We start from the raw sequence: 24,839 nt of genomic DNA, 5'->3' as shown, positions 1-24,839 counted from the left end.
GTTTCTGGGTCAGGGACTTCCAGGCTTAGGACCTGAGAATACAGAGACACATTCCAAAAGGTTGTCCCCAAGGTAACTTATTGCACATTCTCTGTTCATTCTTTTATTCATTCATTTTTAATAACCACTTCCTACTGCTGTTGGAAATTAGATTTGTCAGTGCCCCTTTAGATCAACTTACATGGAAAACCCTTCATAAAGGAAAAAAGGTAACGAATAGTTATGTTTCAGTGAATACATTCATTCCTCATGTCCCCAGGGTATTAATTTCAGTACCCCATGCTGATACCAAATCCAGAAATGCTAGTCAGGCACGGTGGCACATGCCTGTAACCCCAGCAACTCAATATCTGAAGTAGGAGGATGGCACATTTGAGGCCTGCCTCAACAATTTAGCAAGACCCTCAGCAATTTAGGAAGGTCCTGTTTAAAAATAATTTTTTTTTTTTAAAGGGCTGTAGCTTAGGAGTAAAGTGCCCCTGGGTTCCATCCTCAGTACCATAAATAAATAAATATTTTAAAAATCCACAGATGCCCAAGTCCCTTATATAAAATGGCATAGTATTTGCAAATAATCTACACATCCCCCTTTAAATCTTCTCTAAGTTATTTCTGATACCTAATACAAAGTAAATGCTCTATAAATGATTGTTATACTATATTGCTTAGAGAATAATGACAAGAAAAAAGGTCTGTTTGTGTTTAGGACAGACATTTTTTTTCTTCCCTCACCTGTAGTTGGTTGAGTCCACAGATGTGGAACTGGTGAATAGAGGGCTGGCTGTATACATTGTTTTCGGTTTGCATGATTGTTTTAAAGCATCTTACTGCTGTGAATGTGTATGAATAATGGTTAAAGTGGTAATGGTTGAATGAAATAAAGAACTCTAGAACTCTGCTGTAAATCAGGCTCTGTACATAAGTGGGTCCATCTTGGATGATGTCGGTGGGTGTTCACTGTGAACATGACAGAGGATGCATTGCACAACAAATTTATTATAGAATATTCTGTTGAAATAGAAGCAAAGGACTACTTACTTAGGAAACTACAGATCAGATGTTGCCATTTCCAATTTAAATTATCAAAATACAGTACTGATATACTAATATGATAGATGTGTGGTTTGTTTCAGTCTTAAAAAACATTTTACCAACTTCCATATTTAGGAAAGTGGTAAGTTTATTATATTGTTTTAGAGATTGCCTATTTATTTTTACTTTTGTGAATATTGAGAAAGGAAGGATATTCTTTTTGTAAGCTGGTAAACATTTTGTTGACCAAATAACCTTTTCTTATAATTGCTACCACATATACCACAGATGTGTGCATTCTTATAAAGTAACATGATCTTTAAAAAATAGTGGAAGAATCTGAGATTTTGATATTTTATGACTAAATGTGTTAATGTATACAGAATAGTAATGTGGATGAAAGGTAACTCCTCAGTATGACCTTGTGAAATCTATTAACTTATATGGTCTAATCACCATCACTTTTTTCAGACTAAGGAATGGAAGCATTTTATCTTTGGGTTCTTTTCTTGAGATAATGCAGAACCGTATATTTCATGGAACTATAATCAAATACATTAGTGTTTTGAACCAAGTCTCTTATTTCATAATTATTTCTAAAAGCTGTTCTCTTTCCTCACGAGGACAGAGTTTAGTATTTATTTCTTCGGGTTGGTTAATTAATATACTTACTATGATTACTTGCTGATAATATTCTTATTTCTGAATGTACATTGGAGTTGATTCTTAACAGTTACTGCCACCACCATTACTAATTAATGTGACCACCACTGTCGACTCTGTGCCTGGCATGGTTTAAACTAAGTGCTTTATGTGTGATTTCTGTTATCTTCTCGGTAACAACCAAGAGGTAGGTACTGTTATTGGCACCATTTTATGGATGAAGAAACTGAGACCCAAAGAGGTTTAGTATATTGTCTGAGGTGCTGTAGCTAGCTATAACCAAACCAGGACTTAAAGGTTATATTTCCAAGCCAGTGCTCAGAAACAGAGTACTGCAACTGCCTTTCCAAGGAAGGTCATTAAACTTAAATACCACAGAATTTCCAGCAGTTAAACAAGTACATTAATTAGGACATTTGTGCAACAGAACAACAAGCATTTTGACCAGGGAAAATGGAATTCCAGTTGTTGAACCCCCTTCCTGTGATTTCATTCAATTTCTGTTGAAGGAACATTATGAACTCCCTGCCTTTGTTTTTGGAGCATGGTGGCATATGCATCACATACTGATGACACATCTCGTGAGCTGAGTTAAAAATCCATCTTCCTGCTATCCACTCGGGGGTTTAGACAGTACTTGGAGACTCCTGATGTGCTTCATTTGACACATTTCCATACTGGCTGATAGAGGCTTCATAGCGTGAATCTAAACCTAGAGTCCGAGTTGGAGGATGCATCCATAGTGGGAGGCACCAGCAAGAGTGCCTCTGTTGTGCCTGTGTGTCTCAGAGCTGTGTGAGAGCCAGCAGCTCCCATGGAGTCTGGGGGTTGCCGCTTACTGTCCATTCATATCCAGCACCATTTCTTTTCATGAGAAAATGCGGCCTTGTTGGTAGCAGTCCCTGCCTTTCCTCTGGTTCCTGTGTGTTAATTCTGTGGGTGTTGCCGTTCCTTTTACCTGCAGCCTCTCGACGTCATTCCAGGTCCACTAGTGCTCTCTCCACTGCTGAATCTGTTGGGCAGTCAGGTGAACAAGTGCTAACTGCATGACTCGGCTTCTCCATCTGTTCTAGTTCCACTCCCATGTTAACATTTGTTTTCATCCGTGTCAGCTACCGCTTGGCATGTGTGCACCTCATGTTTGTTTTCCCTGATGTGCTTTCGTTTTTTTAAGTTGTTGAATGTTTATAGTTCTGTTAATAGGCCATAGATGCTTTATTGCCTGTTTGACAGCATCATTTCTCTAGTGTTCATATTTATGTCAAAACAAAGAAATGGGGATGCACGTCTTCCCCTCCTACCACCCCCTTCCCATGAAAACAACCACCCAAAGTGGATGTCACATAGGGCCCCATGGGGACATGGGGTGTGGATATCATCCAACAGCCTTTCATCTCCAAAGCATTCACTTCCCAGTGTAGTGTCAAATGTTAATGTTACTTATTACCGTCAGGTTCCAATTATTTGGAGGTACTGTTCAGTTAACAATGCTTCAAATTATAGCATGCATAGTTTCAAATATATGAAAGTAAGTGTCCTAAAAGTTTTGATGGAAAAATAAGATCAGGATTCAGGTAATTAAATCAGGCCAAAGCTTAACTTTTGCAGCCTGTGGACCCCAAACCTTCCATCTCAGCTCTAACACATCAACTGGCTAGCCAGAGGGGCAAAAAGTAAACATATGGTAGCATCAATTTGCCACACTTAACTGGCCTAATTTTCCTATGCTGAGAGTCTCTGATGACTATTTTTCTCAATTGAGTATTAATTCATGAGCTGTGGATGGTGACAGTGCTTACCAGTTCCCTCAGTCAGTTATTTTCTCTTTAGTTCTATGTATGCAAGGATTTAAAAGCATTCTCCTGATGATTAGGGGCCAGACTGTGGGCACAGCTCTATGCATCCATCCTTTGGACTACTGAGCTTTGTCACAGTGTCAGAGCAGTAGGAATGTAGAGCAGATTTTGGTTTGGTGGAGACAAAAAGTTGGTCATCTTGCTTAGGTCCAGGTAAACATTTCCCCTTAAGATCTGAAGTTCAGGAACTTAGGGTTAGCTTAGTGGTAGAGCACATGCTCAGCATCCACAAGACCCTGGGTTTCATCCCCAGCACCACAGAAAAGAAAGAAAGAAAAAAAATACAAGATCTGCAATTCAAATTATCTGTATTCTATATCAGGTGATCCTAGTCACTGTGTATGGCAAAGCTGTTTGCATCTGGGAAACACAGAATAATTGCATTGTTCTTATAAGTTTTAATTTTGTTTCTGATTTAAAACAAAATGAAACAATATTATCCCTGGAACAAGAATCGCTGGCATGAGATTTACTTTTTTTTAATTTTTAAAATTTTTTTAGACTCTGTTTTATTTAAGTTTTGCTGGGTAATTTTTAAATGGCTTATAACTGAATTACTTTCATTCTGTTACTCATAAATCCCTTACTATCTACCCTTTTTTAATGAAAAAAAAAAAAGACTTAAAGATTATCTATAAATCTGTAAATCTCAAGTTTATACTCATTTCATAATTTAACTAACATAGATAGATATAGAAATGTGATTATTTTGTGGTCTTTTTAGGTTTCATGTGGCACATGAAATCACCTTTGCAACACAATGACTAAGAGGACATTTGGAATGATCAGCAAATGCATTAAAAAAGGGGATAGTATAACATACAATTTTTGTTTCTTTATAAAAATTCATGACTGTATAACTATTGACTAGCTATGTTTAAATTATTTTCCCTTTCTGTTGAAGTAGAAGGTATAACAGCTTGAAATTGACATTTTATAAAAGCTAAATAACATAACAATTTCAAAGTCCATCAGTTTTATAGTGGTGTCTTATTACCAATCTAAAGTTTATGTAAAATCAATATTAGCTCCCCTCTTAATCGATGCTTTATACGAGAATATGGCTAATACAGAAATTTCCCTTGTTGAAACAGTTCACAGGGAAAACACTTTATCTTAAAATTTTTCTTCAAAGTTTTTTGTACATCAGAATTTTAATTAAGAAAGTTTAACAGTAATTAAGAAACTTTATCATTCCCAATGCATCTTTTACACTGATTTCCTCCTATCATAGTCTTAATCTCCAGCACTTCTTAAAGAAGGCTGGTCAACTGACTTACTGGGACTTTAAAAACTAAGGCTTCATATACTGTGATCACTAACAACCTTAGAATAGTTGTTCGAACTGTTAAAAGTTATCTTAAATTCTTTGGATTCTCTCCATTTTGTTTATCTGTATAAAGACTATTATTCAGCTTGGGTGCCATGGTGCATGCCTATAATCCCAGCAATTTGGGAGGCTGAGGCAAGCGGATTCCAAGTTCCAGTCCAGCCTGGACAACTTGCCCAGACCCTCTCTCAAAATAGAAAATAAAAAGGGCTGGCGGTATAGCCCAGTATTGCAAAAACAACAAAAAGACTAAGGAAATTTTGCACAGAGATCAATTTAGTACATTCATTTCAAATTTTAACTGTTTACTTCACTCTTTGATCAAATCATGAAGCTTTCTAATTAGTTTGAAGAAACATTAAGGCCATTTGCCTGTAGAGAAAAAGCTTAATAGATTAAAAGATTCAGTTCATAGTCCAGCTCCCTTCTAGAATAAGTTCCCCTCTCTCATGTCTCAAAGTAATAAAATACTAAGGGACAGTTTCCACTATTGAGCTTTGTGGCTCCATAGTATTAAATGCAAACAATTTAACCTCTACCACTGGTAAATAAGTTAATGCAGTTAAAATTGGCTAGGGATTTGTCAGAGCCTCTATCCACTGTGGTGCAAAGAGGCAGGAGCTCCTTGCAAAGAATTGAGAGCAAGTGAATTAAAGTGACATATGTTTTGCTTTTGTTTTCTAAATAGACCGATTTGGGCTGGGCCAGCCAGGAAGAATACCGGGTTCCGTGAATGCCATGCGGGTTTTGAGCACCAGTACAGATCTGGAAGCTGCAGTTGCTGATGCTTTGGTAAGGGGCGCAGTGTGTGCAGAATCTCTTTGAATTATTCATCCACGTTTTTCCCTGTCTTAACAGGAAGTTGCCCCAAATCAGGTTACTAAATCATCTTTGAAACCCTTCAAAATTATATAAACGTTGAACAGATTTACATTACTGTTGTTTTCCTCTTAATCTTTTACATCCACACACATACATGAAAATTGGCCTTCCAAAAAATATTATTATCCAGTATTCCTTACCTGTCTGTGCTCCTCAGTATCAAGGAGATTTTGATGACATCAGACTTCTCAGATGTCATTGAGCTATTTTTTTTTTTTTTTTTTTGGGACCATGGTTTTTTTCCAGCATTTCCTGTTTTCCATCCTGTTGCTTCTGTTGCTTTATAGACCTTGATGGCATAGCCTAAACATAATTATAACACTAGGTAATAGTTTGAGGTTTGAAAATCTTGCATTTATTTCTTTTCCTTACTAGTGGGTCTATATGATCTGTTTGTTTAAAAAAAAACGAGTCAAGTCAATATTTAAGAAAATTTTCCTAAATTTTAATGTTTACTGTTTGAGGGTATGAAATACTGATAGAATATGTTTTTGCTTCATTATAATGTAAAATTAAAAAAAAAAAAAAACATAAAGTGACCAGAGCTCCTTTAATTTGTGGTTATAGCAAAAGTTCCTTGGTAGAACCTGCTCATGGTCAAGATGCATTTCAGCTGGTGGGAGCACAGTGTCTTGCATATTCCAGTTTATGTGCTCAGAATTCAAAATAGATATTCTTTAGAATCATCTGATCTCTACCCTTGCCTTTGCTATTTTAAGATCTGTTCTCTTGTAGAGAAAAAAAGTACACATAACAGGATCCTGCTTTCCTACCCTGAGTTTTTTAATCCAGCCATGTTCCATCTGACTGACACTTTATAGTCTGCGGCTGTGGAGTTTCCTGCTTTCATCCCTTCCTGTCTCTCCTTCATTTATTCTTGCTCAGTCAGATGATTTCTTGTACAAATGTCTGTGAGCAAGCAGTTTGCTGCTCTCAGAATGCTTTCCTGGTAGACAGATGGCCTGGCCAGCTCTATTCATCACCCTTATATGTAGAACTTTTTTCTGGCAGGTATTGGAGTTCAGGGTAATTGCTCTGGCCATGGCTTTAACTTAAGAGTCAAGAGCTGGAACAGAATTCTATGAAGCTGTTTCTCCTTCCAAATTACAGCATTTAGAATCCATCTTTTATTTGTTCAGAGATCCTAGGAAGTGGAGGTCAGAGGAGTGGGAAACAATGGAAGCTGAAACCCTTACTAAATGGGACTTCCAGTTAAGGCGGAGGACTTTCTTAGTTGTTTAAAGAACTGCATAAGGGACTGTGTGCAAAGTTCTAGGAGGCAGAACAGAGATGGAGAGTTGGAGCTTTGGCATAACTTGACTTGAGCTTTTCACTGAGCCCCAGCTCCCTTTGTACTCAGGCTGCCCTTGTTATTTTCTGTCCACTCTGGTCTCTTCAAGTGACCTGCTTCAGAAGAGCTTAAAGCACAGGAATGGTACTGAATTCCTGCCTACAGAATTAAAACCCCAGGGACAGACGGAAAGTCTCCTAGGAATAGATAGTAGATCAGAAGTCACATTAGAGATGTGCTTCATGGGTATGGGTATGGGAAGAGTTTCAGTAAAGAATTATAGCAAGAGCCAGAAGGTGCTAGGAGAGGTTTAGGAGGTTAGGAAATGCCATTTTGAAAAAAAGCAGTCTTTATTACTACCTGCTTGATGTGAAACGCTTGCTGACCTGTATTTTTAGTTTGCTAAGAAATGTTTTGCTATACGCTTTTGTTGCCAGAACAATCCCCACATATGCTTCTGACATAATTCTCTATGCTTTTTCCCCATCCTTCAATATTTTCCTGCCTACAGCTGTTAGGAGACGCCAGGAGCAAGGTACCAGTGCTTTAACTTTTGTTTACAACTTTATTTTTTTTTCTGTTGCAAGTATATTTCTTTTAGAATCTAGCAAAAGCAGCACAAAATGTAGTAGAAATTTTGGTCTGAGTTCTGATTCTGTTGAATCTGCCAATGCCTTTATAGGGATGGAATCAAATCACTTTTTATGTACGTTTGTGTTAGCATTTATTTTAAAGTCACGCTCTGTTCTGTCTCCTATTAGAATTGCATTATATTAACTCAATCTGTGCCTGTTCTTATATTGTCATTATTTCACAAATGGATTTATTGACATTTTTCTTATTTTAGGACTCTTGTGTGTGAGTGGGATGATCATATAACTTAGCATCCAAAGAAAAATACTTTCAATAGTAAAAAGGGGGTACTATTCATAATTATGCTGGGACGACAGGCAGATGACAAAACAGTCCTGAGCAAATTGGATTCATAAAAATTAGTATTATTAGAAAATTGAATCTATACAGCTTAAACCGGTGACTGTTTTGGTTTCAGAAAAATTTGTATTTTATAATTTTTATCAGTTTTATATAGCTAGTGGGTTTAATGTAGTTTTTTGTATTCAGAGTAAGAGAAATGAATCAAGCAGATATTGTAGTCTGCTTTAAAAGAAGCCTGTTTTTGTTACAAAACTAAAGTCCTTAATGAAAGTGGCTCAGATAGTTTAAGAATTCTTTTACGTAGGATATTTCTGCCACTGGCATTTCAATTTCAGGTTTTCTTAAGGAAATGTCATCACAGAAGTTTGCCCATAGACCATGTTCAAAGCAGCTTGCACGGGGCCCCAGGGGTGCACACACCTGCAGTGTCTTAGGCACTGAGCTGGATTATTCGGCCTAGAATTCCACTGAGTCCTCGAAGCAAGCCTGTGGGATTGGCATAAATATCGTCCTCGCACAGAGTAGGAAACTGAAGGAAAAATCTTCACAGCCTTTCTGAAATCATGCAGCCATTCAGTGGTAGCACCAGGATTGTAACCCAAGTCTGCCTGGCTGCAAAACCCATACACTGTACACTGTATTAAGAGGCCAAGTCGTGTGTGTCCCAGTGTCCTGTTCCCCCACCACTACCCCCGCTAAGGAGTGTGATACTTATTACCTGTTTTTCCTCCTGGAAGACTGCTTTTCTGTTTTTATTTCCCTGATATGTAAGCACAGGACAAGTGTGTGTATGTGTGTGTGTGTGTGTGTGTGTGTTTCTCCATTTAACTGTTATTGTTTTTATTTGATATGACTCATGACCATTTCACCTTTCCATTTCTTCCTTGTTCACCTCCATCCCTCATTGGATCCATCAGAAGAAGCCTGTGAGGAGGAGATACGAGCCATATGGGATGTATTCTGATGATGACGCCAACAGCGATGCCTCAAGTGTTTGCTCCGAGCGCTCCTATGGCTCCAGGAATGGCGGCATTCCCCATTATTTGCGGCAGACTGAGGATGTAGCAGAAGTTCTCAACCACTGTGCAAGTTCAAACTGGTCAGAAAGGAAAGAAGGGCTGCTGGGCTTGCAGAACTTGCTAAAGAGCCAAAGAACACTGAGGTAAGGGCAGGAGACCAGGGTTGAGAGTCATGCCCGAGTCCCCTCTTAACTCATCAGAGACTTAAAGGGGTTTCTGTGTGTGTGTGTGTGTGTGTGTATGTGTGTGTGTTTATTTTTTATTTATTCTAATTTGTTATATTTGACGGCAGAATGCATTACAATTCATATTTCACATATAGAGCACATATCTCTGGTTGTACACAAAATAGAGTCATGCCATTGATGTCTTCATACATGTACTTAGGGTAACGATATCCCATCTCATTCCACTGTCTTTCCTACCCCTATGCCCTCTCCCTTCCCCTCCCTTCCCCTCTCTTCCCTTTGCCCTATCTAGAGTTCATCTAATACTCCATGCCCCCTCCCAACCCCATTATGAATCAGCCTCCTTATATCAGAGAAAACTTTCAGCATTTAGTTTTTTGGGATTGTCTAACTTCACTTAGCATTATATTCTCCGACTCCATCCATTTACCTGCAAATGCCATGATTTATTTTCTTTTATTGCTGAGTAATATTACATTGTGTATATATACCACATTTTCTTTTTTTTTTTTTTTTTTTTTTTTTTTTTTAAAGAGAGAGAGAGTCGAGAGAGAGAGAGAGAGAGAGAGAGAGAAACTTTAGTATTTATTTATTTATTTTTTAGTTCTCGGCGGACACGACATCTTTGTTTGTATGTGGTGCTGAGGATCGAACCCAGGCCGCACGCATGCCAGGCGAGCGCGCTACCGCTTGAGCCACATCCCCAGCCCACATTTTCTTTATCCATTCATCTACTGAAGGGCATCTAAGTTGGTTCCACAGTTTAGCTATTGTGAATCGTGCTGCTATAAACTTTGATGTGGATATGTCCCTGTAGTATACTGTTTTTAAGTTCTTAAAGGGGTTTCTTGTCATTTAAGGTGTCCTTACAAAGTTCCATGTGTTGATGCTCAAAAGCAAGACCCATCCTTGCCATTCGAAGTCTTCAAAATATCTGGCACATATTCTATAATTGATTAGGCTTATGAAACATTTATTTCCCTTAAGGTTCATATTTTTTTATTTCATGTTGTTATTGAGAAATCTGGGTATAGTTTACAATTCAGGTGAACAATGAAACAACTCTGCAAATTAGTATGTTGTATTCCTCTTCAAGGTTCAGGATAAAATGTCTCAGTCTAAAATTTTCAATACTTATAAGCATATAGTAGCTTATAAATATGCAGAGTAAACAGATGATAAAACAGAGCCCTTCAAATCAACAGCGTTATTTTTTGAACATTTTTCTTTTTTGCTTTGTTTACATATTTTATAAATTTTCTAAAATAAGCACGTATTATATAACATCAAAAAGGTATGCATTTATACCGTATTTGGGCCCCATTGGTACACTGTGATTTTATGTCTCTCTAAAGAAGTAATGAGAAATGCTGTTTACTAAATATGGCAGTGTTACTATGTCACCAAGTATAAGATGAATTTCAATTATGGAGATGTTAAAACATGGGAATTGAGAAAAGGACAAGTGAGCCCATGAAATTCAATGTACTATATCTTCTGGATTTTTTTTTTTAAAGATAAGTATTGAGACTGGCTATGTTGTGACCTTGGGTGAGGCTCATCCTGGGCTCTTTGATGAGCCCTGGCTGATGAGTGGCTGTTCCCCCCTCCGGGTGGCTCTTCATCTGCTTCCACCTTCCTGTACTGACACCTGCCCACGTTATACCGTCTGTCCTTAAAGATGGTGTGAGAGGATCTGTCATATACCTTCTGAAATGCAGGCTTCTGATGACACTCCGTGGTCTGTCAAAAATAAAATGAGGATGATTTTTCTTCCAGAATTTATTTTTTCCTGCTGATTCTATTTTTTGGATTCCTAGGGTTCACTAAGTACCCATTAAATAATCTCTAGAAATCAGCATTCACTTTAGGTTGTACTTTTAACAGTACTAAAGGGTCATTGAGCCAACTTTCTCATCTGTGTAAGGATGGATGATAATTTGAGGAAGAGAGGATCCTCTTTTCAGCTTCAGAGTAAAAAAAAAGGTAGTAGTGCAATCAGGGATCAGAAAAGGTAAAGAACACCAGCGTGCCTGAGGGTTTGCTGTGTCCCCAGCACAGTAGTAGGTGCCATGTGTTATCTTCCCAGCAGCCTTGTGACATACTGCATATCCTGTTTGACTGAGAAGAGGCCAGAGCTTTAAAGAGAAGGATTAAAGATATCATTGTCCTTTGTAGTCGAATCAAGGTTCCAGGTCTGTGTGACCCTGAAACACATGCTTCTTTTCTAATTTATTGCATACCCTTTCAGCTGTGGCAGATGGAAAAGAGCCCTGGGTCGAGTTGAAGGGGGTTTGGCTCATGCTTTGTCACTTTCTGTGAGCTTGGGAATATCATGCTCCAAGTGTCAGTTTCCTCACCTTAAATTGAGAGTGAATCTATGCCTTTAGCTTCATGAATTAAATAAGATATTTATTTGTGGAAAATTCTGTTGCATAAATATAGATTAGGTAAAGCTGCGTAGTTGACAGAAACAAAGTTATTTTCTCCTCTTTTTTTTAATTGGTGTATGAGAAATGTAAAGAATAGTGATATATTTTATATATGTATAAAATTGTGGTGTATTTGTATATGCACATAACATAATTTGGTCAATTTTATTGTCCATTACTTCTTCTTTCCCTCCCCTCTTCCCTACCCCTATTCTTCTTCCTCTGTTCTACTGGTCTGTTTTCCACTCATTTATTTATTTTTAATTGATGTTTTATAAATATACATACAGGTAGAATTCACTGTAGTGTATTCATATATGCACACGGCACAATTTTGTCAAGTTCATTCATTGCCTCCTCCCTCCAGTTCAGTCTCCTTCTATTCCACTAATCTTCCTCTGTCTTTATAATATTTGAAAACCACCCCCCACAACATTTTCCCCCCTTACTTTGCTCTAGCTTTCACGTATGAGAGAAAGCATTTGACCTTTGATTTTTCTGAATCTGACTTATTTCACTCAGAATGATGATCTTCAGTTCTGTTCATTTACTAGCAAATGCTATAATTTCATTCTAATTTATGGTTGAGTAAAACTCCGTTGTGTACATATACCACATTTTCTTTATCTGTTCATGAATGGGCACCTGGACTGGTTCCATAACTTGACTATTATAAGTTGTGCTGCTGTAAACATTGATGTGGCTGTATCACCATAGTATGCTGATTTTAGTTTGTATAAGCACCAAGGGGTGGGATAGCTGGGTCATATGGTTTTAAAGTATATCCATACTGCTTTCCAGCATGATTATACTAATTTGCAGTCTTACCACTAGTGCATGAGTGTGCCTTTTTCTCCACCAGAATTTATTATTTGTATTCTTGGTAATTGCCATTCTGACTGAAGTGAGATGAAATCTCACTATAATTTTGATTAACATTTCCCTGAGTGCTGGAGATGTTGAACATTTTTGCATGTATATGTTAGCCATTTATGTTTCTTTTGAGAAATATCTGTTTAATTCTTTTTCCATTTGTTGATCGTGATTTTGTTGTTGATGTTGTAGTTGTTGAGTTTTTGTTGTTATTGTTCTTGACATTGAGCTTTTTAAACTCTGATATTCTGGTTATTAATCCCCTGTCAGAGGAGTAGCTGGTAAAGATTTTCTCCCATTCTGTAGGCTCTCTCTTCATATTCTTAATCATTTTCTTTGCTGTGCAGAACTTTTTAATTTGATGCTGTCCCACCTACTGATTCTTGGTTTTATTTCTTGAGCTTTAGGAGTCTTGTTAAAGAAATCGGTACCTGTGCCTGTGAATTAGAGTGTTGACCCTCTTTTCTTCTAACCAGTTACAAAGTTTCTGATCTAATTCCTCTAAGTTTTTGATCCACTTTGATTTGACTTCTATCCAGGGTGAGGGCTAGAGGTAGTTAAAAAGGCTGTCGTTTCTCCAACACATATTTTTGGCACCTTTGTCAACTATCAGATGACTTAGCTACGTGGGTTTGTCTCTCTGTCTTCTTTTCTGTTCCCATGATCTTCGTGTCTGTTTTGAAGGTGATACTATGCCGTTTTTGTTACTGTAGCTCTGTAGTAGAATTTGAGATTAGGTACTGTGATGCCTCCTGCTTTGCTTTTCTTGGATAAGATTGTTTTGGCTATTCTGGGTCTTTTATTCTTCCAAATGACTTTCCAGTTCTGTGAAGAATGTCATTGGTATTTTGATGGAGATTCCATTGAATCTGTGTTTTTGGTAAGATGGCCATTTTGACAATATTAATTCTGCCTATCCAGGAACATGGGAGGTCTTTCCATCTTCGAAGGTCTTCATTTTCTTTAGCATTCTATAGTTTTCATTGTAGATGTCTTTCACCTCCTGTGTTAGATTAATTCCCCAAGTTTGTTTATTTTCTGAGGTTATTGTGAATGAGATGGTCTTCCTGATTTCTCTCTCAGCAGACTCTGTATTGGAGCATGGGAAAGCTATTGCTTTGTGAATGTATCCTGCTGAATTTATCAGCTCTAGAAATCTCTGTTTGAGTTTTTGGGGTCTTCTTGATATAGGGTAATGTCATCAACCAACAAAAATAATTTGATTTCTTTTTCTGTTTGTATCCCTTTAATTTCCTTCTCTTGCCTTATTGCTCTGGCTAGAATTCCAAGAACTATATTACAATAAAGTGGTGAGGGTGGACATCCTTGTCTTATTTCTGATTTTAGAGGAAATGCTTTCAGTTTTTCTGCTTGGTATGATGTTGGCTTTGGGTTTGTTATATATAATGTTGAGGTAAATTCCTTCTCCAGTGTTTTTAACATGAATGGGTACTGGATTTTATCAAAATCCTTTTCTATATCTATTGAGGTGTTCATGTGATTCTTGTCTTTAATTCTGTTTATGTGGTGAATTACATTTGTTGATTTACGTAGTTTGAACCAATCTCGTATCCCTGGGATGAAACCCACTTGATCATGTTGTACTATCTTCTTAATGTGTTTGTGAATGTGGTTTGCTAATATTGTATTAAGGATTTTTGCGTTTATGTTCTTCAGGGAGATTGGTCTATAGTTTCCTTTCCTTCCTGTGTCTTTGTCTGGTTTTGATATTTGGATCATATTGGCTTCCTAGAATGTATTTGGGAGAATAATAGAATAATTTGAGGAAAACTGGTCTAAGTTATTCTTTTAAGGTCTGGTTGATAAAGAATCCATATGGCCCTGGGGTTTTCTTTGTTGGAAGACTTTTAATTGCTTTTTCGATTTTATACCTTGATATTGGTCTATTTTAGGTTTTCTATATTTTCCTCTTTCAATTTGGACAGGTCATATGTATATAGAAACTTATCAATGTCTTCCGGAATTTCTAGTTTATTAGAATATAAGTTTTCAAAACAATTTCCAATGATCCTCTGGATTTCAGAAGTGTCTATGGTGGTATCTCCTTTTGCATCTCTAATGTTGTTAATTTGGGTTTTCTCTCTCTGTTGATTAGTTTGGCTAGGAGTTTATCAATCTTGTTTATCTTTTCAAAGAACTAACTCTTTGTTGCATTGATACTTTGTATTTTTTATTCTCAATTTTATTAATTTCATCTTTGATCTTTTTGCATCTTCTACTGATTTTGGCATTAATCTTCTTTTTCTCAGGCTTTGAAGTATAGCATTAGCTTATTTGTTTGGATTTTTTATGGTAATCAATGCTATAAAACGTTCCTCTTATAACTGCCTTCATATTGTGCAAGAGATTTTGATATGTCATATCTCTGTTCTCATTTTTTTCTAAGAAGTTCTTGCTTTCTCTTCTTGTTTCTTCTATGATCCATTCTTCATTTAAAAGAATATTGTTCACTCACTGTGTTTATGTGGTTTCTGTGAATTTTCTTGCTGTTGATTTCTAGTTTTATTTCATTATGACCTGATCATATGCACAGGATTATGTCAGTTTGTTTATATTTGCTAAGACTTATCTTATGATTTGTAATATGGTCTATTTTGGGAAAGATTCCATGAGCTGCTGAGAAGAAAGTGAATTTAGTTGTTTGGGGTAAAATATTTTGTAGATATCTGTTAGGTCCATGTGGTATATAGTATTATTTATGTCAGAATTATCTTATTGACTTTATGTTTGGATGACCTGTCTATTGGTGATAGGGGTGTGTTGAAATCACCCAGTATTATTGGATTAGGTTCTATTAGGATCCAAAGGATTTTTAAAAGCAAACTATAATTGAAGTGATGACTTTTTACATTTTAAATTAATTTATTTCTATTTATTTCCTCTAGTCGAGTAGAATTGAAGAGATTGTGTGAGATCTTCACCCGAATGTTTGCTGACCCTCATAGCAAGGTAAATCTAGGATCAGACTTATATTTCCATCTGCATGTGTGTGTGAGAGCTGTGTAAAATACCCAAGAATGAAAGAGAAATCCCCAGTGAGTTTCAGCCTTACAAATTTAACACCCATTTCTGCAATAGCATGTGTTTTGTCTCTCAAAAATGGAATTTTTAACCAAGCATGGTGGTGCACAACTGTAATCCCAGCTACTGGGGAGGCTGAAACCTAAGAATCCCAAGTTTGAGGCCAGCTGGACAAATTAGTGAAATCTTATAATGTCAAAATAAAAAGAGTTGGAGATACATAGCTCAGAGACAAAGCACACCTGGGTTTAGTCTGGGACTGTGGCTCAGTGGCAGAGTAGTTGCCTAGCTTGTATGAGGCACTGGGTTCAATCCTTAGCACTACATAAAAATAAACAAAATAAGGCATTCTGTCCATCTACAACTACAGAAAAAATTAAAAACTAAAACACCCTGGGTTCAATACCCAGTACTGCAAAATAAAAAATAAAAAGGAATTCTTCAGAACGTAAATGTTCATAAATTTCAAGCTTCAAGTGAAAGCTTTCATGGAAAGAGACTCAGATAATAGTATTTCATTCATTCAACAAACATTTTAATTTTTGTGTTCCTCTTTTAGCTAAATAGTGGGCCAAGTGCTAGATTAGAAGATTGTATAATATAGTGCATTTTTTAAAGTTGTTGTAGTGAAAAAAATATGTATGTAATTATTTTTGTAAACTTTAGTATTTGTTCTCATAGGACAAGGTAGAAAATGGAAGTATTTATTGAATAGATTCATTGGAAAACCGGGTTATATTTCCAAATAGAATATCACTGTTCCCAAGAACTTGCTATATGGTGGTCACCATTAGCTGAGGCCCCCACCTCCTGGGGGCCAAAAGAAACACTGGGCCCTTTTGACAAGAGAGTGCCTGCATGACTGTGGGACAGGGCCCATTCTAGGGGAAATGCAGAGAGAGGGACACTTTATAAAATTACTTAGAGTCTAGATTTTAAATAAATATCATTGTTTGGAAGGAAGCCTTTAAAGGCTATTAGATGTGTTCAGAGGAAGAAGATGGAAAGATGAAGATACAGGGAAAGTTCAAAAGTGGATAAAGGATGAAACTAAAGTATAGATATTGATGGAACTCTAAACCAGCAGAAGCAGATCTTAAATGCTGACTTGCAGGATTAACCATATTACACTATAGTTTCCCTAGTAAAAAAATGGTCTCTTCTAATTCTTGCTGGGAAAAGGCAGCCTATGATACTGTGAAATTCCAGCCAGCTGTATTTCGTCTTCTTTTTCTATCCTTGCTTCCTCATAGGAATTGTCCTTAAAGTAGCATCCACCCACCCACACACTCATCCATCCAATCATTTGGTATTTACTGAATACCTGCTATGATAAGCCAGAGATACAGAAAAACCAGATAAGGCCCCTTGCCTTTTGTTCACAAGACTGAAAGGGAATGAATACAGGGTGATGCTCCACCTCTATGCCCCTGCAAAAATCTCCCGGAAAACCTTCACAACAAGGATAATATTAACAATGTCAATAAAACCCAAAAGAGGTCAAGTTTAGAGGCCATATAGATATTCAAAGATATAATCTTTGCACACTTTTCTCTAAGGTAATGTTAAAAGCAATAAAAGTTAAAGCATAAGCATAATGCATTTCGTAAGAATTATACCATAAGGGATATTAGATGGTTTTGAACATTGATGAAATTTCTGTTACCTGTTACCTCTAGATTGCTGATTCAGAAGCAGAATGTGAGGATAAAGAAGGAAATTTGTTATCATCAGAAGGCTCTTGTCCAGTGAGTTTGGAGGTCTCAGTTTAGTTGATATTTATTAGCTGTCTGTGAGAGAAGCCAGGAATCCCACAGCCAGGGCCACTGGCTTTTTTTTTTTCCTGAGCTGACTCACTGGAGACCCCTGGTGGTGAACAGTTGCTGCACTAGAAACGAGGAGGTGTGTGATTGGTGGGTTGTCCCAGTAGAGCAAGGCTCACTGAAGAGGTAGGGAAACACGGTGCTACTAATCTCTCTGAAATTGGTTCACAGATATTCCACTGTGGACTGTTTCACCTTAGATATCTGTGATAATTACACAGCAGTACAAGAATTACATGAAGTGTCATTATCATTTATTATAATATTTTATTCATAATATCTGAAATTGGCATACTTCAAAAGAGCTGATTAAGATGAAAGGCAATAGCTACACAATAGGGAATGGCTTTTTTTTTTTTTTTGTATCTTATACTATACTATGAATACTCAATAATGAGCAAGAATAGTATAGAATTAGGACAGTTGAGTTTTTTTTTTTCTCTCTCTCTCTCTTTTTTTAAAGCCTCTAGGATTAAGCTCAGGAAAATTCATTCCTCTTTGTACTAACTTTTATAGGCTAATATTGAGGGAGGAGCAAGTATTTTATCAGTTTGTAGCTTTTTCAGGATTTTTAAAGAAACTGCATGAAAATGATATTCACTGTGACTAACATGGAATTTGTTTTGTTGCATGGCCTGGTTTGCGGTGGAATTCACAACAGAGAGTAAGTGTCAGTCCTTTTTCCTTTCTCCATTTTCCACAATGCATTTGCCTTTGCAATATGAGCGGTTGTTAACAGTGTTCACATAAATGACGAGAGTCTGGGTAAAATAGCATGGGCCTTTTTAATGCTTTCTACTCTTTGGAGAAAATCATGAATCAGACATGTGAAATGCTTGGTTTTCATTTGTGTTCAGGTTTTCAGTATGTTCTTGGAGACTCTAGTGGATTTTATAATAATTCATAAGGATGACTTGCAAGACTGGCTTTTTGTCCTTCTCACACAATTACTTAAGAAAATGGGAGCAGATTTACTTGGCTCTGTGCAAGCAAAAGTTCAGAAGGCCCTAGATGTCACAAGGTGAGTGTCAAGGGGCTCAGCCATGTTGTTACAAGTCTCGACTGTGATTTCTTGGCAACGTCTTCTGTTACTCATGGTCTTTGTCACCCACTCAAATCTCTTCTCTCTTGCTCAGTTCTCAAGTTCTCTTGTTGACTTTTGTCGACATGTCCCAACAGTTCAGGAGATGAAATACCCATATCTTCCTTGACTTGGCATTGTATTTTGTGAATGCCTCAGACACATGTAAAACTTTGAGAATTATTATCTTTCCTGTATAAAATATTTAAAGAGAATGTTTAGAATATACATATCTTTCTGAAGTTCTTAGTATTCTCAATACCAATTTATTTTAAGTCACATTGGAAATTTATCAATGTATGATGTTGAGATGTTGTTGGTTCAGAAACTGTCTTTAAATTGACTGGTTCCTGGATAAACATTACAACAGTTGTAAGCCTTGTAGCTGTTATGAGGAAAGAGAAGCTACAAGGCTCAGAAAAAATTAAAAACTATGTTCACAAGCCTCTTCTCCCTTGTCTGTGCCATTATAGATCTTCAGTATAAAGAGTTAGAATTAAGTGTTCTCAGAAGACACTTTGCAATAATGTTGGCATTGTCATCTGGTGGGAAATGGAGAGAGATGTATCAGATTAATGAATCTTTTAGTAAGAACAGATGAGCCAGATGTGGTACACACCTGTAATCCCAGTGATTTGGTAGGCTAAGGCAGGAGGATCACAGATTCGAGGCCAGCTTAATGAGACTTTTGTCTCAAAAAATAAGTACAGGGCTGGGGATATAGTTCAGTTGGTAGAGTGCTTGTCTCACATGCACAAGGCCCTGGGTTCAATCNGTGGTGCTGGGGATTGAACCTAGGGCTTTGTACATGCAAGGCAAGCACTCTACCAACTGAGCTTATCCCCAGCCCTCAGAGCAGTAACTTTTATAAGACCCCATAACAATATTCATGATAATAATTATTATTTTTGGTATTGGAGATTGAACCCAGAGGTGCTACATTCCCAGCACCTTTGCACCTTTTGTCTTGAGACTGTGTCTCATTAAGTTGTTGAGGGTGTCACTAGGTTGCTGAGACTGGTCTCGAACTTGTGATCCTCTTTTCTCAGCCTCCCAGGTCACTGGGATTATAGACATGTGCCACCATATTCAGCTTATAAGACCCAGTTATTATTTATAAACTGAAATAATAGAAATTTTTAAACAAAGGACCTTACAGATGATGTTCATATCATCAGTGAGAAGCAGACTACTTTGCCCAGGCTCACACTTCGTGTTAGTGGCCATCTGGGAATTAGCATCCAGGATTTTTGATCATTGCTCCTCTCTTTGCTTCTGTGACTCCAGGCTGCTCTGTAGGCATGTGTCCTCCCTTCCTGTGTGTGGGGTAGAGGTAGTGCTTGTACCTTTATTTTCTGTCCAGTTCACACCACTAACAACAGCACATGCCCTTCCCCGTCCCCATCCATGCAGGTAGTGCAGGACTCTGGCTGCCTTGCATACATTTGTCCCTCCATACTCTGATGCCAGGAGTTTTTCTTTTGGTTAACCTTCTAATTTGTACCGTTATAAAATATCTTTCTTCTGATTTCCTGTAAACTCAAAAGTAACATGCTGCATTCAGAATAAGACTTTCAAACTAGACTCTCTCTTTGGATGATCAAATTTAATGGAATTTGGAAGCATTACAATGGAAGGTGTGGCCAGGAATTGATAGACTGATACAGCTGGTAGAAATGAGTGATGAGAAGGGAGTTATTGACAGGCTGTGGGATGTGGGCCCAGTGAAACCAGAGTTTTAAAAAAAGGTCAGAAATAAAGATTTGGGAAACACATTTCTTATGCCTCTAAAGGCCAAACAAAATGTATGAGCCATATCTGATCTCTGGGTCACTTAAATTAAGTGAATTTATGAAGGAAAGGTCCATTTCAGATTTTTAGGAATGATGGGCATATTAATCATTTTGTCCCACTGTCCCAGATGTGGGACACCTATAAATACTTAAACTGAACAACAAATATACCACTTATGATAACTTTGAAATAATATTTGAATATTTGTTACATTTGCAGAACTGAAAATTTAGGAGTTAATGGAATAAGATTATACTCTTAAAGGTTACTGCTTAGTCTTAATCTTTAAAATAGCTACCCAAAGTAACTTTAATATGTATTTTGGGACATTTTCTTTTTATTATTATTTTCTATATAAGGATGTGTTGATTTAAGATTTCTATAAAGTTAAAAGTACTATTTCCAAAAAAACATATAGGCTATAATTTATAATATTCTGCAAACTAAACTTTGGTAATTAAGGAATACAGTATGTCCTCTTTCTAATTTTCATGGCTGCCCCTTTCTGTAAAACAAAATCTAATCTCAGTAGACTTGTTCTGAGTCCCTAGGGTATTTTTGTGATTCCCTTCTTTGTTTCAGCTGCTGAGCTGTGCAGCTGTTGAAGTTCATCTGGAACCATCCAGTGGTTATTTGGAGGGACTTTCAGTGGTGGCTCAGAGGTGCTCCACAGATTCTAGACCTGAGCTAATCTGCCTGAGTTTCCTCTCTGTGGCTGAGCTAACAACAGGGTGCATTTCCTGGCTAAACACACCAGTGCCTGAAGTATATTCTCCACTCATCCCCTTGCTGTACAAGCAGGGAGCAGCATTTTGTGTGCAGTGTGTCAACCAGTCACTTAAGTTGGGTGTACTGACAACTGACATGCACTTGGTCTCCAGAAGCAGTCCTCAGAACTTCCAGGGTGCAGATAGACATGAGAGGAAAGGGTGCTGTGGGTCAGGTTTGCTTTCTGTTGGTAATTATGATACTGATAATGGTGGCACCTAATATGCACCACTTTGTAAAACTTGATATTTTTCTTATATCATTTATTTTAATTTTCATAACAATTCTGTGATCATAGATATTATTTGCTTCAAATATTTGTAGATTCACACCTACATTTTTATTCATTTTACTGTACTTCTATAGACTAGGAAAGGTTTCTAAAAGGTTCCAAAGAAAGAAATGTAACCACTCAGCCTCATTTGTAATAGGACTTGCCGATTGCATTATCTTTCCCATTGATGTAGAAGTCCCATCAGCGTTATCCACATAGTGCTCCATTAGGCAGTTTTTAACTGGTACTATTAGTTGCCACATTTTAAGGGAGAGAGCACTGACTTTCACTAGCCAGGAGCCCCTAAGGGTCACTTAATTGGCTCAGAGATGCACAATGACTATGAGAAATGGATCATTCACAGGCAAGAAATGGAACAAGAGAAGGGGCTCCTTGGGCCCCAGGCTTCTATGTGTGAGTTGAGCTGGGTGGGGAATTTCTGTCACTGAGTTTTGAACAGGCATTCTTCTATGGTGGTCAGACCAAAATAGGATCATAGGCAATTTCCAGGACAAAGAAAACAGACATTTGGCTTAAGCCAGGTCACCTGGAAGCAGCATAGTGGGGTTGTAAAAATAAGGTCTGGGAAATCGGAACTGTTTCTCGGGTAAGTAGCATTCAGAAAGGTAGCTGGAGTGAAGAGAGGATGACCCTGAGCAGGACAGGAGGAATCTTCCTTACTGCCTTGTTTTCTGTTTGGTCTTAATCTTTAAAAGAGCTACTCAAAGTAACTTTAGTGTAACTTTAGTGGAAGATTTTTCTTTTCTTAAATTTCCTATATAAATATGTACTTGGTATTTGTGCAAAACGAAAAGTACTATTTAAAGAACGTAAATAGGCATTTACATATATTAATTTATAACAGTATGTTTTTGTTATGTAGTTTGACAATTCCTTTTTTCAATATCTTTAAAAGCAAGCACTCTCTTTTCTTTTAATCTAGGGACTCCTTTCCATTTGATCAACAGTTTAACATTTTGATGAGATTTATTGTGGATCAAACTCAGACTCCAAACCTCAAGGTCAGTATCTATTCGTCATTACAGTTCAACCCCAGGAACTCAAAACGTTGCTTAAAATTTACTTTTTTAATACATGACTCGTATTTAGCAGTTAGGAAGTCTGTGAATATTCCTTTTCCACTCTGTGGACATGTTTTCATTTCTCTTGGTTTAGTGCCTTGTAAAGGAATTGCTGGTTCATAAAGTAGGCATGGACAGCTTTTTTAGAAGCCAAAATGATTATAACATATTACATCTCTCCCAGCAATGTATGAGAGTTTCTGTTGTTCCACATCCTCACCATCATTTGGGCATTAGTAATCTTTTTCACAATTAATATTTAAACAAGAAAATTAAGCATTCTGATGTGTTGAGATCAGCATCTTGTTGGAATATTTCTTTAATGTTATCACTCTCTAAGATGTGGAAAATCATCTTATTGATAATAACTTGACTAAATTTTCTTGTTGTTGTACAGTGAGGGAAGATGTGTGTAGTCATATTCGTCATCTGTTCCTGGATCATGAATTTGTCTTGAGGTTTCACTATGGGCCTAATAAATGAACACCCTTTTGACGAGTTGATATAGAAGTTAGAGTAGAGCACGAGCTTGCCTCGCCGGACATGGCCTGGAATGTGTGAAAAACTAACTACAGAGTTGAGCCTGCCCTCTCATTTGGTGGCAGAGCTGCCCTATAAGTGTCCGGCAACACTTGTGAGGATTAGGATGTTATTTCATGTGGAAGTATAAGTGTAGGACAAAGGAAGGAAGTTTCCCCTCAATGGTGTTTACTTTTCTGTGGCCACCACTTATGAATTCTATTTAAAGATTGGTTGAGTATACTTAATGCTTATAATTATTTGGTCTTTCAGGTCAAAGTTGCAATCTTGAAATACATTGAGTCTCTGGCCAGACAGATGGACCCAACAGATTTTGTAAACTCTAGCGAGACGAGGCTTGCTGTTTCTAGAATCATTACCTGGACAACAGAACCAAAGAGTTCAGATGTGAGAAAGGTATGACCAAGAGAGCTAAAGTATAATTACAGACTGTCCTAGGCATGTATTAGAAACCAGAAATTCATTTAGAAATGTGCAAACTGCCCCCCCTCCACACACACACACACACAACCACTTTTTTTCTATGAAAAGCAAGGTTTTCTTCTTCTCTTTCCTGTTATGTCCATTTCCAGTGTTTGACTATCACAAGAAAAATCTGATGGGTTCATGGTTTCCCAGGTGTCCATTTTTATCATTTTGTGGTATGAAAGCACTAGCAGTCTAGTGTCTTTTTCAAGAACACTGAACAGTCTGACTTGTGCTTTGAAGATGCAATTGTAGATCTGAGGCTAGCAGGCTGTGGGGTGCCTGATAGTAAAGTGAGGTGCCTGTAGTTGAAAAGTTTGATAAGATAGAACAGATTCTTCACTTTAGGAAGAGCAAATAAACATCTAGTTATATGCCACATTTGGAACATGCTGTCTGTGATTTGGGAAATGGAGTGGCGTGGGGACAGAATTCAGATTTTTGAAACACCTGATACCAACACATTGTTTTATTGTTGTCATTTTAATAGCTCAAGGGAAATATTTGCTTCTTCTGAAATAACATTGAGATGCATGTAACATGGTAGAGCACAGGCTGCTACTCCTTCTCTTGTTAACTAATCTGCTTCACAGACTGTTAAAAGGATGACAGTAAAGCATTTAATCAGTCCCCGACACACTACAGTCAGAGTGTGAGTTCATATTGGGGCTGTATAGCTATTGTCCTCCTTCTCTTCTTATCAGGGGTGTTTCCAAAGCTTGGGTTTCACACGTGGTTGTTACAAACTTTTACTTTATATAAAAGCTTTGCTTTTCGTGCTTTTTAAAGCCCAAATTTCTCAGTTCTGCCTTCAGAACTCCAAGGTGGTTATTTGTGTGAACTCACAACCTGGCATTTTCTTCTTCTGTATTCTACTCCTTCCTCAGCCATCCCTACCAGTAGCCCTTTGGCCTTGGGGCAGGATGGAAAATATGGACCACCTGGATCCAGACAGGGAAAAGGGAAGGGTGATCCTAAGCAGAGTTCAGCATGATTGGTGCATTTCCTGGTGCAAATAGACACTGAACTCTCTTACGGAGTTCAAAGAGAAGAACCAAAGAATTATCTAAGAGATTTCTTTAGAAGGAAAGGATCATGGTCCGTTTAATTCTCACTGTCTGTTACTTAGCAATAAACTAACTTGCTCATTGTCAAAGGAACAAGGGAAAATCTTTTTAAAGCACTCATTCAAATTATTATCTAATATCAACTAATATTTTTCATTCATGATCCTGTTGTAAAATATCTTAACATTTATCAAAAATTTTTTTTTCATTGATAACATTTAATAAACTAGTTGGGTGGCTGGATGATTTTATTTGCTTTAAAAGTCAACAGGAGGACGGAGACTAGGGACCCACAGTCCCTTTGAAGAGCATGCCCCCAATAACCTAAGGATCTCCCACTGGGCTCCTCCTCTTTTTCGTCTTCTTCTTCTCCTCCTCCTCCCCCTCCTCCCCCTCCTCCT

At 37.4% G+C, this 24,839-nt stretch overlaps 1 protein-coding gene across 27 annotated transcripts in view; it reads left to right on the top strand.

Moving 5' to 3' along the window:
• Clasp1 (cytoplasmic linker associated protein 1) overlaps positions 1-24,839 on the top strand; it is a 259,501-nt gene that overhangs the window by 181,660 nt on the left and 53,002 nt on the right. For 10 of the 27 annotated variants that reach the window (XM_048812118.1, XM_048812111.1, XM_048812112.1 and 7 more), the window contains 8 exons: positions 5,570-5,673; positions 7,566-7,589; positions 8,908-9,152; positions 15,409-15,472; positions 16,392-16,394; positions 18,225-18,388; positions 22,228-22,306; positions 23,159-23,302. In XM_048812118.1, the coding sequence (XP_048668075.1) occupies positions 5,570-5,673; positions 7,566-7,589; positions 8,908-9,152; positions 15,409-15,472; positions 16,392-16,394; positions 18,225-18,388; positions 22,228-22,306; positions 23,159-23,302 (827 nt within the window). Of the gene's footprint in view, positions 1-2,659; positions 2,723-5,569; positions 5,674-7,565; positions 7,590-8,907; positions 9,153-15,408; positions 15,473-16,391; positions 16,395-18,224; positions 18,389-22,227; positions 22,307-23,158; positions 23,303-24,839 lie in introns of all 27 variants that reach the window. The other 17 variants (XM_048812107.1, XM_048812099.1, XM_048812105.1 and 14 more) reach the window with 5 other exon arrangements.

Source organism: Marmota marmota, unplaced genomic scaffold, assembly GCF_001458135.2.
Source record: "Marmota marmota marmota unplaced genomic scaffold, marMar, whole genome shotgun sequence".
NCBI lineage: Eukaryota > Metazoa > Chordata > Mammalia > Rodentia > Sciuridae > Marmota > Marmota marmota.
The sequence above is the reverse complement of the archived record's forward strand: the minus strand, read 5'-3'. Positions and strand labels throughout refer to the sequence as shown.